The sequence below is a fragment of the Hemiscyllium ocellatum genome, chromosome 2 (genome assembly GCF_020745735.1).
Source record: "Hemiscyllium ocellatum isolate sHemOce1 chromosome 2, sHemOce1.pat.X.cur, whole genome shotgun sequence".
NCBI lineage: Eukaryota > Metazoa > Chordata > Chondrichthyes > Orectolobiformes > Hemiscylliidae > Hemiscyllium > Hemiscyllium ocellatum.
The window spans coordinates 150209527-150225969 of NC_083402.1; the positions used below are offsets into that span (position 1 = coordinate 150209527).

The window sequence follows — 16443 nt, forward strand, 5'->3', positions numbered from 1 at the left end:
TTATTTACTCGCTCAGTAAAGAAGTCTTTTGTTTCAAAGGAATCTTGTAGAAAGGAATAGAATGATTGTGGTCTGTCAATCTTGTTTTCATTGACACTGCCATGCGATGTGTGTGCTGCTGGTGGGGTCAGTATGTCATGTCCATCCCTAACTGTGCGGCTTGCTAGTCCATTTCATGGTTAACCACATTGCTGTGGATGTGGAGTCACATCTACCAGATCAGGTTAAGATGACCCAATTACTTCACTAAAGGATAATCAGAGGATTTTATGATAGTCATTGGTCTTTACATAATCACAATTGCTGAGGCTAGTTTTTAGTTCCATATTATATTAAATGAATTTAAATTCGAATAGGTGGGATTTGAACATGGATCCCCAGAGTTTTGCTGGGGTCAGTTCGCTCAGTTGGTTGATCAGCTGGTTTGTGATTCAGAGTGATGGTGCCACCTTCTCGGTGTTAAACCACCACCAGTCAGCTCTCTAATGAGTTCTTTCAGACTAGTAGTTTGGAATTACTAGTCTAATGGCATTATTACACAACCATCAAGTTAATTGAATTGGTTACCTTTAACTAGTTCACTGGGTTAGGGAAATATTATGCCTTTTTTTTAAAAGCAAAAATCAATTTCTGTCAAGCAACTATCTATACAGCAGTAACAACAAAACAGAAATTGCTGGAAAAGCTCAGCAGGTCTGTGGCCCTTCCTCACAACTGAGTTTGAGTTCTGAGGAAGGATTGCTAGACCCCAAATGTTAAATTTGATTTCTATCCACAGATGTTGTCAGACCTGCTGAACTTTTCCAGCAATCTCTGTTTTTGTTTCTGATTTCCAACTTTTGCAGTTCTTTTGGTTTTTAACCCAGTGTAACATATGATTTATGTGGTTCTGCAGCAAATTAAGACTCTCTGCTACATTTCTGTGAGTGATACAATAACATCTCCAATCTGATTAAATGAGTTGTTGATTGAATGAGCCCGGATCTGATGTTGGCTGAATAAGAAATTTGTCCTTGAGCAAACTACCAGCATTTATGATAGGACACTGAAGTGTGACCTGCCTTTGTATTATGCGTCTCATCCAAACTTCTGATTGTTTTATAAGATGTCACAGCGTGCGTGTTGTCATGTATTTAGTCTCAAAGCTGCTTATTGTATTTATTGTCTTTCAGGGTTGAACTTAGCGAAGTTCTTGATTTGCATGCTTTCGATAGCCAAGCCAGTGAAAGGTATATTTCAAATCTATGATATACTGTTGTCTTTCTTTGTTATCATCTCTTGAAAGCCAATTTATGCATTGAAACATTTCTTTAAAAAGGAAAATACAGATTGGTGAGAATTAATATCACTAATGTTAGAAATCTGTCATTGTGCTAACAGTTGCATAGATTTTCTGCTCATTGACATCGAGCAGTTGCCAAAAACGTAGCTGCTGTTTTCTTGTGGTATTTTTCATTTCAGGTTGACGACACTATTTTCTTGAGTTGATCCTCAAACAGGGTACCTTTTCTCTTCCAAGTGTTGGTGTTTGATGAGCCATTTTGAAGAAGGCCTATAAAGTCAAGGTTGAATCAGTTACCTGAATGTGAAAAATGATTGAATATTGTTGACAAATGTGTAAAGGGCAGGGGGTAACTGTTCTAAGAGAACAAAACTAGCTGTGATATCCTGGTCTTTTCTAGTTTTATACATTCCTACATCCAAGCCAACATTCTTTTCGAAACCAGCATCATCAATTGACAGAATGGCTAGCATTAATAAATTGGGATGGACAAAATTACCTTTCTCATTGGCAGAAATAATTCGTGTGTCCATTCTGCCTGTTGGAAACATCCACTAAGAACTTTGTGAGCTTACATTTGTTTGTTTACAACATCCACCTTGACCCCGACAGTGATTTTGTTTATAGGTGGTTGGGTCAGTATTTATTGCCCATCTGTAATTGTCCTGGCAAAAGGGATTGGTGTCATCTTGAACCACTGCAGTTCTTCAGGTGTAGGGAAACCCACAGTGCTGTTAGTGTGGAAGTTCCAGGATTTTGACTCAGCCTCATTGAAGAAAGGTGATATATTTCCAAGTTAGAATGGGATGTTCCTTGGAAGGAAACTTGGAGGAGGTGGCATTTCCACATATCTGCTCCTCAGATGCTGCCTGACCTGCTGTGCTTTTCCAGCACCACACTCTTCGATTCTGATATCTAGCATCTGCAGTTGTCATTTTCTCCATGTATCTGCTGCTCTTATCCTTCCAGATGGAAGTGGTGACTGGTTTGGAAGGTCTCGTCAAAGATGAGATACTGCAGTCCATCTTGTGGATGGTACACATTGTTGCTACTGTGCATTGTTAGTGAAGGGAATGAATATTGAAGGTGATGAATAAGGTGCCATTCAAGTAGGCTGCTTTGTCCTGGATGATGTTGAACATCTTGTGTGATGTTGGAGCTGCACGTATCCAGGCAAGTGGAGAGTATTCCATCACATTCCTAACGTGTGGAGTTGCTGGTGGACAGGCTTTGCGAAGTTCCATGGTGTGTTATGTGCTGCTGAATTCCCAGCCTCTGAGCTGCTCATGTAGCCACTGCCCCCAACCCCTTTCACCACTTGCTGCTGACTGATTGGAGCTTGGTCGGGTGGTCATTGGCTGGATTGGATTATCCTGCTTTTTTGTGTAAAGGATATACGGAGGCATTTTTCCAGACAATTGGCTCAAAGCTAGCATTGTAGATGTACTGGAACAGCTTGGCTAGGGGTGTCAGTAGAGTACAATTACTAGAATATTTTCAGGACTCTCAGCTTTTGCAGTATCCACTGTCCTCAGTAGTGTCATGATTTCATATGAAGTGAATTGAACTGGCTGAAAGTTGGGATCTGTGATGTTGGGGACCTCTGGCAGAGACTGAGATGGATCATTCGCTCTCCTCTTCTGGTTGATGATGGACGTAAATATTTCCGCCCTTTTTCTGTTGCATTCACTTGTTGCGTTTTGCCTGTTGTTGAGGATGTGATCTTTGTGGAGTCTGCACTTTCTGCTTATATTTTATCTACCCACCACCATTCCTGCCCTGGATATGCCAAGATTGCAGAGCTCCATTGGCTGTGAGATGACTTGGCCAGTCTATTAAAAATCATGCAATGCCAGGTTATAGTCCAACAGGTTTATTTGGAAGTACAGGTAGACAACTCTTTGTCTGAAATCCGAAAAGCTCTGAAATCTGAAGGTTTCTTCATGAAGTTTTTTCTCAAGGTTGTTTGGCATGCAAACAGTTAACCCAAGTCCACACCCACTCGATGCGTGTCACTCAGATGTGATGTGGATGGGCGTGGCCCAGTGTTGGTAGGCCTCCATTTTGTCTCAGGGCCCATAGTACTCACTGTGATTCTGCTGTTTGTAAGATGTATTTAACTTTCACCATCAAACTATCACTTATTCTGAATTTCGAAAACCAGCTGGTCCCGAGCGTTTCAGATCAAGGATTGTGGACCTGTATATCCTGCTAGTGGAGCAGCGCTCTGAAAGCCAGTGGTTCCAAATAAATCATATTTACCTAGTCTGGACTACGTGTGACTCCAGACCCACAGCAATGTTAACTGCCTTCTGGGTAATTAGGGATGGGCAATAATTGTTAGCCCAGCTAGTGACTCCCCTCATCCCATGAATGAATTAAAAGCAAGGTCAGTCTGCAGCATACTGACTGAGTGCAGTGGCTCAAGAAGGCAGCTCACCATCACCTCACGGGGCAACTAGGGACGGCAAAAAATACTGGGCCGGTCAGCAACACTCACATCTCACAAATGAACAAAAGAAATGTATTATTGCTGGCTATAGAAATGTCTAACTTCCTTGTAAAGTTTTTGTAAAGTTTTAGGTACATTTGTACATTTTCAGATGTTGGATGTTAACCTTCAAGGAGAGAAGATTGCTGGCTTTATTCAGTTTCTGTCATGCTCTGTCTATAAATAGGCTGACGACTTGATTTGGAGGGACAATTCGAGTGACTCGGTGTTGAAGTGGATTTTTTGCTCAACATTTCCAAATGATTTTAATGTTAAAATTATAACTCAAAGAAAACAATCTAATAACAACAATTTAACACAGTCCAATGATAAATATACTAATTTGATCATCGGTTAGCTGCCATTGGTGACTTTGCAGCTCATTTTAATAAATCATATCTGCAACTGAATGCCTTTTAAAAACATATTTCAGTAGTGACCTTGGAGTGCTGGTTCAAAGTTCCTTGAAAGTGGAGTCGCAGTAAGACAGAATAGTGAAGAAGGCATTTGGTATGCTTGCTTTATTGGTCAGTACGTTGAGTATAGGAATTGGGAGATCATGTTGCAGCTGTACTGGCCACTTTTAGAATACTGCGTTCAATTCGGTCTCCCTGCTCTAGAAAATATGTTGTTAAACTTAAAACGGTTCAGAAAAGATTTACAAGGATGTTGCCAGGGTTGGAGGATTTGAGCTATAGGGAGAGGCTGAATAGGCTGGGGCTGTTTTCCCTGGAGCGTCAGAGACTGAGGGGTGACCTTATAGAGGTTTACAAAATCATGAGGGGCATGGATAGGATAAATAGGCAAGGTCTTTTCCCTGGGGTCTGGGAGTCCAGAACTAGAGGACATAGATTTAGGGTGAGAGAGGTAAGATATAAAAAAGACCTAAGGGGCAACTTTTTCATGCCGAAGGTGGTGCATGTATGGAATGAGCTGCCAAAGGAAGTGGTGGAGGCTGGTACAATTGCAACATTTAAAAGACTTTTGGATGGGTATGTGAATAGAAAGGGTTTATAGAGATATGGGCCGGGTGCTGGCAGGTGAGACTAGATAATTTAGGGTATCTGGTCGGCATGGACACATTGGACCGAAGAGTCTGTTTCTGGGCTGTACATCTCTATGACTCCTGAAGTGTGACTGAGGCCATATGTTGTAATGTACTTCTCTATTCTTTCAATCAGTGTGGAGTGTGATCATTGTTATTTAGTATGGCAAACAGTTGTTAAATCCTAAGAACTTTGGATGTGAAATCATTGTCCATTTCTTGGCTTTGGAAAACTGTCTTAATAATACTGGGCCATTTTATGGAGCAATTGAAAAAAGAGCTGTGATCTTGTACCTTGTCACTTTCCATCTTCCCACCTTTACAGTAACGTATCCCCGCTTACTACTTTTACTCTCAAGGGATTCTTATGCATCTGCGCAGTTACTGTAGTTGAATGTATCTTTGAAAGAAAATATTACATTTATGCTACCAGTAGCTGTCTTGTTCAGTTTGCAGGAAAAACTATGCCTTGTGCAGTCAGGCCAGCCTCACCTTGATAAGGTAACTAGATTTCATAAAATTCACATTGTGTTTTCATCATTTTACTGTGAAATATGTTTTATTGATTTGAATGTTTTGATTTAAAATCCATAGTTACAATGTTAGGGATTTGACTGTGTAGTTTTATCTGCTTCAGTTATATATGTATATGTATACTGCAGCAGGAAAATATTAGTGGAAACAATGGATTTTATAATATTTTCAGGAACTAATTTTTCGGCCTTTGTATATTGTGCATCAATCCGTGGAGTATGTCAGCAAAAAGCAACTGCAGTAAATCTCTCCCTGCCCAATTTTGCGATAAGGTCCAGTTTTTTTTTGTTCATCTGTTAACTGTATTTGGTATCATATACAGTGGTAACATTGTTCCCTCCACATTGCTGAGCAAGGTGTACCATTTAGTGACCTTGGCTTTAACAACAGAGAGCTTCCAAAAAAGTCTTAAATTTTTGCTGAAACAGTCAACTTTGGAATGCTGCCGTTTTAATTGTGACAATTTCCTGCAAGCCGCAACTACTGCTTTTCTGCAAATATATATACCTTCAGCAGGCGTGCTTCATATTAACAACATGTGCTACTGGGAGTAGTGATCTCCCAACACTATCCATGGATAATCTCACAGTTCATACATGACGTACAGTATAAAGCTCTGGATTGTTTAGATATGTTACATTTTAATTTTGTAGCATTGTGGGATGGAGTACTGTCTGCCGTTCTCGTTACCACACAATAGGAAGAAAGTGATTACAGTGGAGAGGATACAGAGGAGATTCACCAGGACGTTGCCTGGGATGGAGCATTTCAGAGATGAGGCGAGGCTGGATGAGATTGGGTTGTTTTCTTTGGAGCCAGGATATTGAGGGACCTGATGGAAGTGTGTACGATTATGAAGGGTATGGACAAGGTGGTTAGGAAGCAGCTCTTTCTAACAACAAGGAGGACGTGCTTTTGTGGTGAAAGGCAGGAGGTTTAGAAGGGATTTGAGGAAAAACAGGTTCACCCAGAGGATGATGGGGTTCTAGAATGCATTGGCATGGAGGGTAGTTGAGATGAGATATCTCACAACTCTTTAAAATAACTTGAATGAAAACTTAAAAAGTGTCATAATATTCAAGGCCATGGGCGGAGTCAGGGGGTGGTAGTATAGTTTTGGTGATACAGACATGATGAACAGAACAGCCTCTTCTGAACTGTATGATTCTGTGAATAATTTACGTTTTATTGCAGTTTTCCTGATCAGTTTGAACGTTCTTGTCTCCATTTATAAAGTGCCATAGAAGGGGTCTGCAGACGCAGTTTTTGAACTGAATGATATCTGCAGCGACAATTTAGAGCTGACTTGAGACAATTGAGACACATACTTACCACAATAAGCATTTTTGTGTAAGATTGTGGGTGCTGTACTAATGTAGAGGTATGAGCTGCAAGTTACACTGTAGCATGTGCAAAGATAAATCAAGACAGGACTTTAAAATGGCTTAATTAATGTTATTACATTTTGGGTCAGGGTAGTGCTGTTGGAACTAGGATGTATTTTGGAGCTTACCTGCTGAAAGTATTGTTGTGGCATTGTCCAAAGTCACATGATGAGGATCTAACCAAAGTAACAAGTAATCAACACTGTACAAACTAATTACTTGTGATTATCTCTCTGCCTTAATGAATCTGTACAGTTTTGGATTACTTGTTACATTGGTTAGACCTTTGCCATGCGACTCTGATACCTTCTCGTGTTATTCCAGCCATTTGGTTTGTTTCTCGTACCATCCTATTTTTTATTAATTGTAATTATCTCTCTGCCTTAATTAAATCGTTCATAGGTCGTCCCTTCATTTGTTATTCAGCTGTTCACACTTTATTCACACTATTTGTACTTACCTGTTGACACTCTTAAATAGCTGGAATTATCTTGCCAGTATCTCTCTGCCTATATATTCTGTGCCTGTGCACCTCCCTCCACTTCACCTGATGAAGGAGCAGCAAATCAAAAGCTTATGATTTTAAATAAACCTGTTGGCCTATAACCTGATGCTGTGTGATGTATGACTTTGTTAATCATAGTGTGAAGCTTTTGCAAGTTCAGTGTGTGTGTGTTTTCTTTTTCATTTATTATAGAGGATCCTTACAGTTACATTTGAAATGCCTGGCACCATTCTTGAAGAAGATTTAAACATATACCTTCAGGTGTGCTTTCTTTTGAATTTTTTTTTGAACAGGAATAAACTTGCTTGTAGAAAATTATTTGGCCCTAACTATAGATTACATACATGTTTAAGAGAATACTTTTAATATTTAGCTTTTGAATCCCATTCTAGATTTTGTTCACTGTGGGCTACAGTATGCAGAGCAGTGCATAATTTAAAACCAAATCCTAAAATCAAATGAATAACAGCCTCAAAAATAATTTAACCAATGAATGAATGTCATTCTAGTGGAATGGTGCGCCAGCGACTCAGGCTCGATTCCAGCATCGAGTGACTGTCTTTGTGAAATTTGCACATTCTCCCCGTGTCTGCGTGGGTTTCCTCCCACAGTCCAAAGATGTGCAGGTTGGGTGGGTTGGTCATAGTGTCCAGGGATATGTAAGCTAGTTGGGTTAGCCATGGGAAATGCAGGGTTATAGGGTAAGGGGGTGAGAGTGAGTGGGATGCTGTTTGGAGGGCTGGTGTGAACCTGATGGGCTTCTGCACTGTAAGAATTTTATAAAATATATTTTGTATTTCTTCTGTATCTAAGATACTCTGTGACCGTTGATCGATGATTGGAGTGATAGGTGCTGTTAATTTACTGGTCACATTTTCATCTGAATTAACACATTGTGGATTCAAACCTTCTTTCAGCTACACAGCACGTACTTAAAGCTGAAGGCATCAAACAATCCATTCTGAGATTCTAATATTTCAGATGAGAACTAAACCAAAGCCTTCTTTATAATTGTATGACTTGATATGAGAGATCCTGTGACACTAAAGAAAAGAACAGGGATTTTCCAATTCCATGACTAATGTTTGTCCTCAACATTAAATAGATGAGCTGGTTATTTGTCTTTCTGGTGCACCTTGGGTCTGGATGTGTGGGAATTGGGTATGTTCACCCTCATAACAGCAGTAACTGCACCTCAAAAATAAAACAGTTTAATTTCAATAAGTTGGAATGTGATGAAACGTAACATAAATACAAGATTTTCTTCTTTCTTTTAGAATCTTTTATGGGAAAAATGTTTGAAAAATAAGTCTAGCGATCCAATGGATATTATACGTTTAAAGGTAATTAATAATACCCAATTTTGACCTTTCATGGGATGTGGGTGTCACTAACAATACCAGCATTTGTTGTCCACCCCTGGTTGCCATTGAGGGTCAACAACAAAAACACAAATTGCCAGAAGGGGGGGTGGTCAATGGACCCGAAACGTTAACTCTGCTTTCTCTCTACAGATGCTGCCAGATCTGCTGAGTTTTTCCAGCAATTTCTGTTTTAGTTTATGATTTCCAGCATCTGCAATTCTTTTTTTTTTGTTACGAGTCAACAACTTTGCTTTGAGCCAGGGTGCACCCATAGGCCAGACCGGGTCAGGATAGTCGATTTCCTTCCCTAAAAGTTATTAGTGAACCAGATGGGTTTGCTGACAATCGGCAGTGGCTACATGGTCACCACTTGACTAGCTTTTTATTCCAGATTTCTTTCCTGAATTTAAGTTTTACTGGCTGCCATTTGGTTTTAGGGCAATATGTGAGGAAGGGCTATACTGAAACATATTATATGTTGATGTAATTTCATGATTTTGCTTTCAATCATGGTGTTAATAAAAGAGTTGGAGCACAAAGTTCAGAAGGAGGGCCACTGGACTCAAAATGTTAACTCTGTTCTCTCTCTTCACAGATCTGCTGACATTTCTGCAGTAGTTTTCCTTAAAATCATCAGCATCTGCAATTCTTTGCTCTATTTCAGTGCATCACAGTTTTTAAAACTAAAACTGAATTCACTTTTTTAGAAAAGAATTAATGGAAAAACAAAAATGAAGTGAAATTAATGGTGAAAGGAATTGATTAATATTTGAAGTTATTGTGATGTTAGTCCTTGTGACACCCTCTGATTGGCTTTGTGAGTGATTGCACCATCAGATTTGGTACAGAGCCATGTGAATCAATTTTGATTTTATTTCTGCTCTGGACTTACTTAGTTCATTGCAGTTAGCATTGGGACATGTTAGCTAGAATGCTAATTAAACAGTCAGTATCCCTGATACCTACTCTTGCTATCAAGTCATATCTGTTGAGAAATGATATATTTGGAAATGGTTCAGACTCAGCTTTAATTTGTGATGTCCCATTGGTTGTGTGGGCTACCTGATGAACTCTCTAAACTTACATACATGAAATGCCCTTGGGCCTGTGGGACAAGAGGATCCTAATGATTTGGGTCAAATTCGATATAGACCTGCTCCTAATTATCCTCCACAAAAGTGTACCCAAATATGCGCTTAAAGAAATGCAGGCAAATTGTGTTAGTCATGTCGTGTTAATTTTGTTTTAATTAAATCACAGAGAATTTCAAAGCATTCAGCAGTTCCCAAACAAACAGTTTTAATGTCTTATTTCCTTGCGTTTTCTAATAAACACTTTTCTTCATTCGTTTATGGTTGTACGCTCCAACAGGCTGGTAATACTAAACAAGTCAGATCCCAAACTGCAGTTGATTTATCCTGGTAGTTAGTCAGTGGATGTATTCAAAAAAAGCTGCCAATGTACTTTTAAAACATGAGAATATCAAAAGTTTATTAGATGCAAAGGAAAGCAAAAACAAACGATCTTACCAAAAGGAGAAAGTGAGGACTGCAGATGCTGGAGATCAGAGCTGAAATGTGTTGCTGGAAAAGCGCAGCAGGTCAGGCAGCATCCAAGGAACAGGAGATTCGACGTTTCGGGCATAAGCCCTTCCTGATGAAGAATGGAGGAAGTAACCAGGACACAAACAGCTTGAAGGACCGCCAATTGAATCAGGAAGATCAATTTTCTTACAACATTGTAGCTTGCTCCCAACAATAAGCAGACAAACAATCTGAAATAGGTCGCCCATTTCTCTGCTCCCCTCACCCATTCTCACTCACCTCCCTCTGAACTTCGAGCTCTCGGTGCTCACAGACCTAACCCTGACTTTGTCATCAAGCCTGTTTGATAAGTGTCACCTCTACATTGCAGAGGCTGAGCACCGGCTCCAGGACACCTCCTCCTCTCTCCCTCCTCCCATGATGCCACCATGAAGTGATTGCCTTCATGACCATCACTAACCTCGGCTCACCTGGGTCTCATGAAGAAACAATAATTAAAGACAACAGCAGCGAGTGAATGGTGCTGTTCTCTGGAAAGAAACAGAGTGCAGCCCTCCTGATGAAGGGCTTATGCCCGAAACGTCGAATTTCCTGTTCCTTGGATGCTGCCTGACCTGCTGCGCTTTTCCAGCAACACCTTTTCAGCTATTTTACCAAAAGTAAATCTTCAGTCTTATACCTTCAACAGCCACTTTACAAGTATTGAAATCTTAATGAAGGCACACCCTTCGGTGGCACGGCTGCACTCTGTTTCTTTCCAGAGAACAGCACCATTCACTCGCTGCTGTTGTCTTTAATTATTGTTTCTTCATGAGACCCAGGTGAGCCGAGGTTAGTGATGGTCATGAAGGCAATCGCTTCATGGTGGCATCATGGGAGGAGGGAGAGAGGAGGAGGTGTCCTGGAGCCGGTGCTCAGCCTCTGCAATGTAGAGGTGACACTTATCAAACAGGCTTGATGACAAAGTCAGGGTTAGGTCTGTGAGCACCGAGAGCTCGAAGTTCAGAGGGAGGTGAGTGAGAATGGGTGAGGGGAGCAGAGAAATGGGCGACCTATGTCAGATTGTTTGTCTGCTTATTGTTGGGAGCAAGCTACAATGTTGTAAGAAAATTGATCTTCCTGATTCAATTGGCGGTCCTTCAAGCTGTTTGTGTCCTGGTTACTTCCTCCATTCTTTAACCCATTCCTCACCTGCCACTCACCCAGACAGTGGTTGTCATCCCAATTTCTCTCTACATCAGGATTGCTGGGTACCGAGAAGGTGGGAGCTACAGGAAGCTTGGTGGGGAATCTTGATCTTGCCAGACTTCTGTCCATTTGACATTGTGGGGCAGATAGAACACCTGTGCACTGGATGGGATTTTCTTTGCCCTCTTCCCTGGTCAGAAACTGAGGGCTGAATTAACTCCGAAATAAGCTAAGTGTCAGGTTTGTGGGGCTTCATGTTTCCCTTCATAAGTCCCAGTGAATTTTCGCTCGCAGTTCTGTACTGCTCACCTTGTTCAATGTGCACTACTGCTCTCCCGCTATCCTACACAAAGCAGCATCGAAATGCCCGCTGCTGCCAGTTCCTTCTGGAATTCACAGCTGGGCAACATCTTTGTAACTCAACTGCACAGTGTGTCAAACACCAGCCTGGTTTGAAGTAACTATCCAGGTATATGTGGTCCCAAAGGCCCGAGATACACACAGCAATAGTGTGAGAGTGTTGATGACCTTCTGTGCTCCTCAAGGTTAATTACCCCTCTCCCAGCGACCCCATGCTCATTGTAACTCTGCTATTGCATCCATCATGGTCTACATCCTCATTGTATTCTGCAGCATTTTCCCTCACTATATCTTATCCTACTGCACAATCCCAGCCCCCCACCCAAACCCCTAATAAAAATAAATGCAACTAGCCTTTCTTGTACTCTGCACTTTCTCCTCACTGAAAGCGGAGACTCAGGTTTGGGATACCTCACCTCCGCTCCTGACTGGAGAAGGACCAGCCCCCTGACTCCTTATTGCTGCCAAACATGACAAGCTGCCTGACTCCCTGTCTGCACTAAAAGGCAAGGCAGAGATGCTGTGCTCACCCAGGCAGGTGTAAAGCAAGCAAGCCCAAAGATAGCAAGCTCAGACACATTCAAGGAGATGGGTAGCAGTCCCTGTTCACAAAGCAGCCAGTAGCAGCATTGCAGTGGTCGGTTCTTGGTGAGCTCCAAGGTGCGGTATTGAATTGATGAATAATCAGTCCATGACGTGTCGTGATAGCGTGTGAGGTGAGAGCTTTCTGCAGGTAGTACGTACCTGCTCAGATTTTCATATCGGAAATTGTCACTATCCCATTTCTCTTCACTGCCTGAGAAAATAGCAAACTGCATATAAATGATTCGAGATTTGGTTGTAATGAGATGTTAAAACACAACCATCCCTTGCTGCACACTTGTGAGATTCTCATCTAGCCATTAAAACATTGAAGAAAATAAAACAGACTTTTTCTTAACATCATGAATCTCATTTTTCTGTTCCCATCCTATTTCCCAAAGACTCAACATTGCGCACATCAGTCAAGTTCTGGAAAACTTCAACCCCTGGCATTTCCAAATCAAATAGGTTTTTTCTCCCTTCCAGACTCTTTGTCATTCTTTTCCTACAATCTGCCCTCTGTCCCCAGAAATTTATTCAAATTATTTTAAATCATTTCTATAATAGTTTATGTTTTGAAATAGAGTTTAATTTCGTTGTAAAACATCCAGATCTGATGTTGTATAACTAATAATGCCTCTTTGTTTTCTGATTTTGTACATGTTTCCATTTTGGACTGATTGTAGATTGATTAACATTCATTGATGCACAGATGATATTTCTTTAAGGTCTGAGATGTTTAATTTCCAGCTTGAAACAAACAGGTTTATTGTTGTTTAATGCATTGTTAATCAGGCTATTGTGTCAATACATGGAAAACCACAGCAAGTGATTGTTCAAGGAGTCTACGAACTATATGAGCTGGAAGAAACCTCAGTCAACTGGAATACTGACTGTGAAAGAATCAACAGATTCGTATTTATAGGTAACCAACAAAAGTGACATCTTAATTATTCTATTTTCCTTTTGATGTTTTGGATATTTTAAAATTTTTTACAACGTAACTATTACTTTGAGTGACAACAATTACCTAGATTGTTCAGGTCAGAAAAAAAACAATTTTCCAATTTGTTTTAAAATACAAAAGTTTACAAAGTTACCAAAATAAATCTAGCCATCTCCCAAGCTGAGCTATGTGTTTTGATTTTAAGTTTTTCTCTCTTTATCCTGTCCCATACTAAGTCACACTTGGCCATCACCATTGTGCTTACTGTCTCTGTTATTGCTATTTAATCTCAAATTTAAAATTCTCCCTTTTGTGTTTAACTCCTCATGGCCTTAAAGTTTGAACCTCTCCCATTACTGCTACAAATTAGTCTGCTCCTTTTTACACAGTTACTCATTTAGACTGTAAGTAGTAGGAACAGGAATAGGCCATTCATCCCCTCGAGCCTGCACTGCCATTCAATAGGATCATGGCTCCTCTCATATTCACATTCCTTCCACGTTCCCATTGTCCTTGATTGCTCTCCTGGTCAAGAAGCCATCTCAGCCTTTAGGCTCCATCATTGGCAGATGTACCAATAGCCGCGTCGATCCCCTGATCTGGAACTTCTGGTGCAAACCCCTGTGAAATCCACTTCATTTTCTTTCTCAGAATCGCGTTCTTTGATCAATATTTTGGCTATAGGCCCTAATTTGGCCGCCTTTGTGTTGCCATTCAATTATGTCTGATGCAGCTATTAGTATAGTGACAATGATCCAAGTTGTTATTGGTCAGTTACCTGCCGAGCCCATTGTCCAATTTAGTATCTGAAAAGCTGATACTTGCCATGTGTATGATGTAAACATTAATGGATATTCAAAGTTTGTGAAAAGGTTTGTAGCTCGGGTGCTCGTTGTTGTGGTTCTGTTCGCCAAGCTGGGAATTTGTGTTGCAGACGTTTCGTCCCCTGTCTAGGTGACATCTTCAGTGCTTGGGAGCCTCCTGTGAAGCGCTTCTGTGATCTTTCCTCCAGCATTTGTAATGGTTTGAATCTGCCACTTATTCAATCAATAAGCACATCGACCTGGACCCAATATACTGACCACTGCAGCGGACAGCTGGAACTGATAACCGGAAGCGGCAGATTCAAACCACTATAAATGCCAGAGGAATCAGCACAGAAGCGCTTCACAGGAGGCTCCCAAGCACTGAGGATGTCACCTAGACAGGGGACGAAACGTCTGCAACACAAATTCCCAGCTCGGCGAACAGAATCACAACATTAATGGATATTGAAAGATCATTTGATGCATTAACAACTTGTATGTATGCGGGAACTTTTAATATCATAAAACATCCCAAGGTGCTTTGCCAGAGCTTTATAGAACAAAATCTGATGCTGAACTAAACAAAGCAATATTAAGAAAGGTAAAATAAATCAGCTTTAATAACTGCCTTGAAAAATGAGGGAGAATTAGACAACCAGAAATGCTTGTAGCGAGAATTCCAGGATTAAGCACGTGGGCAGGGAAAAGTCTGGGGTGTAATGAAAATCAGGCATGCCAAAGGTCAGAGCACGTTTCCTGAACACTTTTAATATCACAGAATAAGTCAGTTGTTCACTTCCGCCTAGCGGGGTCTGATTTGATATCCCACAGAAGCATCACAGTGCAGAAGGAGGCCAATTGGCTTAGCATACTGCAACCTCCTCCCAAATCCTGTATTATTTGTGGGTATTTCTCTTTGATTTGTTTGCAAATTCTGTATTTTGCATGATGTAAGCAACGTTAAAGTGGGCGACACGGTGGCACAGTGGTTAGCACTGCTAACTCATAGCGCCAGAGACCTGGGTTCAATTCCCGCCTCAGATGACTCTCTGTGTGGAGTTTGCACATTCTCCCCGTGTCTGCGTGAGTGTCCTCCCACAGTCCAAAATTGTGCAGGTTAGGTGAATTGCCCATGCTAAATTGCTCGTAGTGTTAGGTGAAGAGGTAAATGTAGGAGTATGGGTCTGGGTGGTATACGCTTCGGTGGGTCGGTGTGGACTTGTTGGGCCGAAGGGCCTGTTTCCCCACTGTAAGTAATCTAATCTAATCTTAAAGCATTAATTACCTGTGACGTTGATCTTGCCAAATATGTATGTACTCTGTGTTGCCTCCTGTTAGTTTTGCTTTTGACTAACATGTAGAAATTAATATATTAGGATTTATAATATACATTTTGTTCCCCACCCCACCACAGGAAGAAACTTGGATAAAGAAATTCTAGAAGAACTATTTTCCTCAACTGTAATGAAGAGAGGCGAGTCCAGCTGAAATTTTAATGGAAATATTACAGACAGAAATCTATTCTGGAGGAAATTATCTTTTTCCTATTGACTCTGTCCATTTGTTGATTTTCAACTGTCTGGTATGCATTCATCACCAGCACCACAGTCAGCCACACCAAAGCAGATTTCATCGTCTTTACTGCACGTCAAAGGATGACGTTACCTGAGAAACAAACAAACCCCCAGTAATAAAGTCTTTTGACTCTCAACCCGTGACCTGATTGAGTTGCAAATATCTAATAATTCGGTGAATTATATTTGCAGAATATTTTAAATGACTTTATTTGTGAACTTTGATCTCACCGATGTCACAATGTTTGTAGTAAAGAATGATTTTTATTCTGAGTGTTCATTGTCAACATGAAGTTGTCCCATGTCAGGCATGCCCTTCTGTTTTAGCAAGAATGCAGCCAATTTTCCAATCCTAAATCAAGCCACAGAGTTCAATTGTCACATCGCAACAAAGAGCTAGACTCGAGCCTCATGTTGAAGCATCCCAGCAATGAGCATCAGTCCAAATCTCGAGTACCCCAAATCACCTTTCATAGGCAAGCCCTGCTGCTGCATACGCAGACTGTTTTACCCCAGAAAGCATAACAGTGGAGCTTTACCCTTTCCTCATCCAAAATCCATAACTCATTCAACTCTGTCAGCTGTCACTTCTGAACCCAGGGACTATGGGGCTGATTGTAGCCCCCTCAAATAAAGATCTACAGCACAGAGAAAGGCTCTTCGTTCTGTCAGGTCCATGGTCAAAACAAACCACTAACGATTCTGCACCTGTTTCCTGCACTTGACCCATAGTCTTGTACACCTTGGCATCACAAGCGCACAGCGAAATGCGATGTAATTGTTCTGAAGGTTTCTTCCTCTACCATCTTACAGACAGTGACTTCGAGATTCCCACTG

General features: G+C 40.9%; 1 protein-coding gene across 4 annotated transcripts in view; it reads left to right on the forward strand.

Moving 5' to 3' along the window:
• The window catches only part of cbwd (COBW domain containing), an 83950-nt gene extending 68071 nt beyond the window's left edge, over nucleotides 1-15879 (forward strand). For all 4 annotated transcript variants that reach the window (XM_060841231.1, XM_060841224.1, XM_060841247.1 and 1 more), the window contains exons 12-17: nucleotides 1173-1229; nucleotides 5268-5319; nucleotides 7435-7503; nucleotides 8520-8585; nucleotides 13076-13205; nucleotides 15447-15879. In XM_060841231.1, coding sequence (XP_060697214.1) covers nucleotides 1173-1229; nucleotides 5268-5319; nucleotides 7435-7503; nucleotides 8520-8585; nucleotides 13076-13205; nucleotides 15447-15520 — 448 coding nt within the window. In that variant the 3' untranslated portion in view covers nucleotides 15521-15879. The remainder of the gene's footprint in view (nucleotides 1-1172; nucleotides 1230-5267; nucleotides 5320-7434; nucleotides 7504-8519; nucleotides 8586-13075; nucleotides 13206-15446) is intronic.
• Nucleotides 15880-16443: the final 564 nt, after the last annotated feature.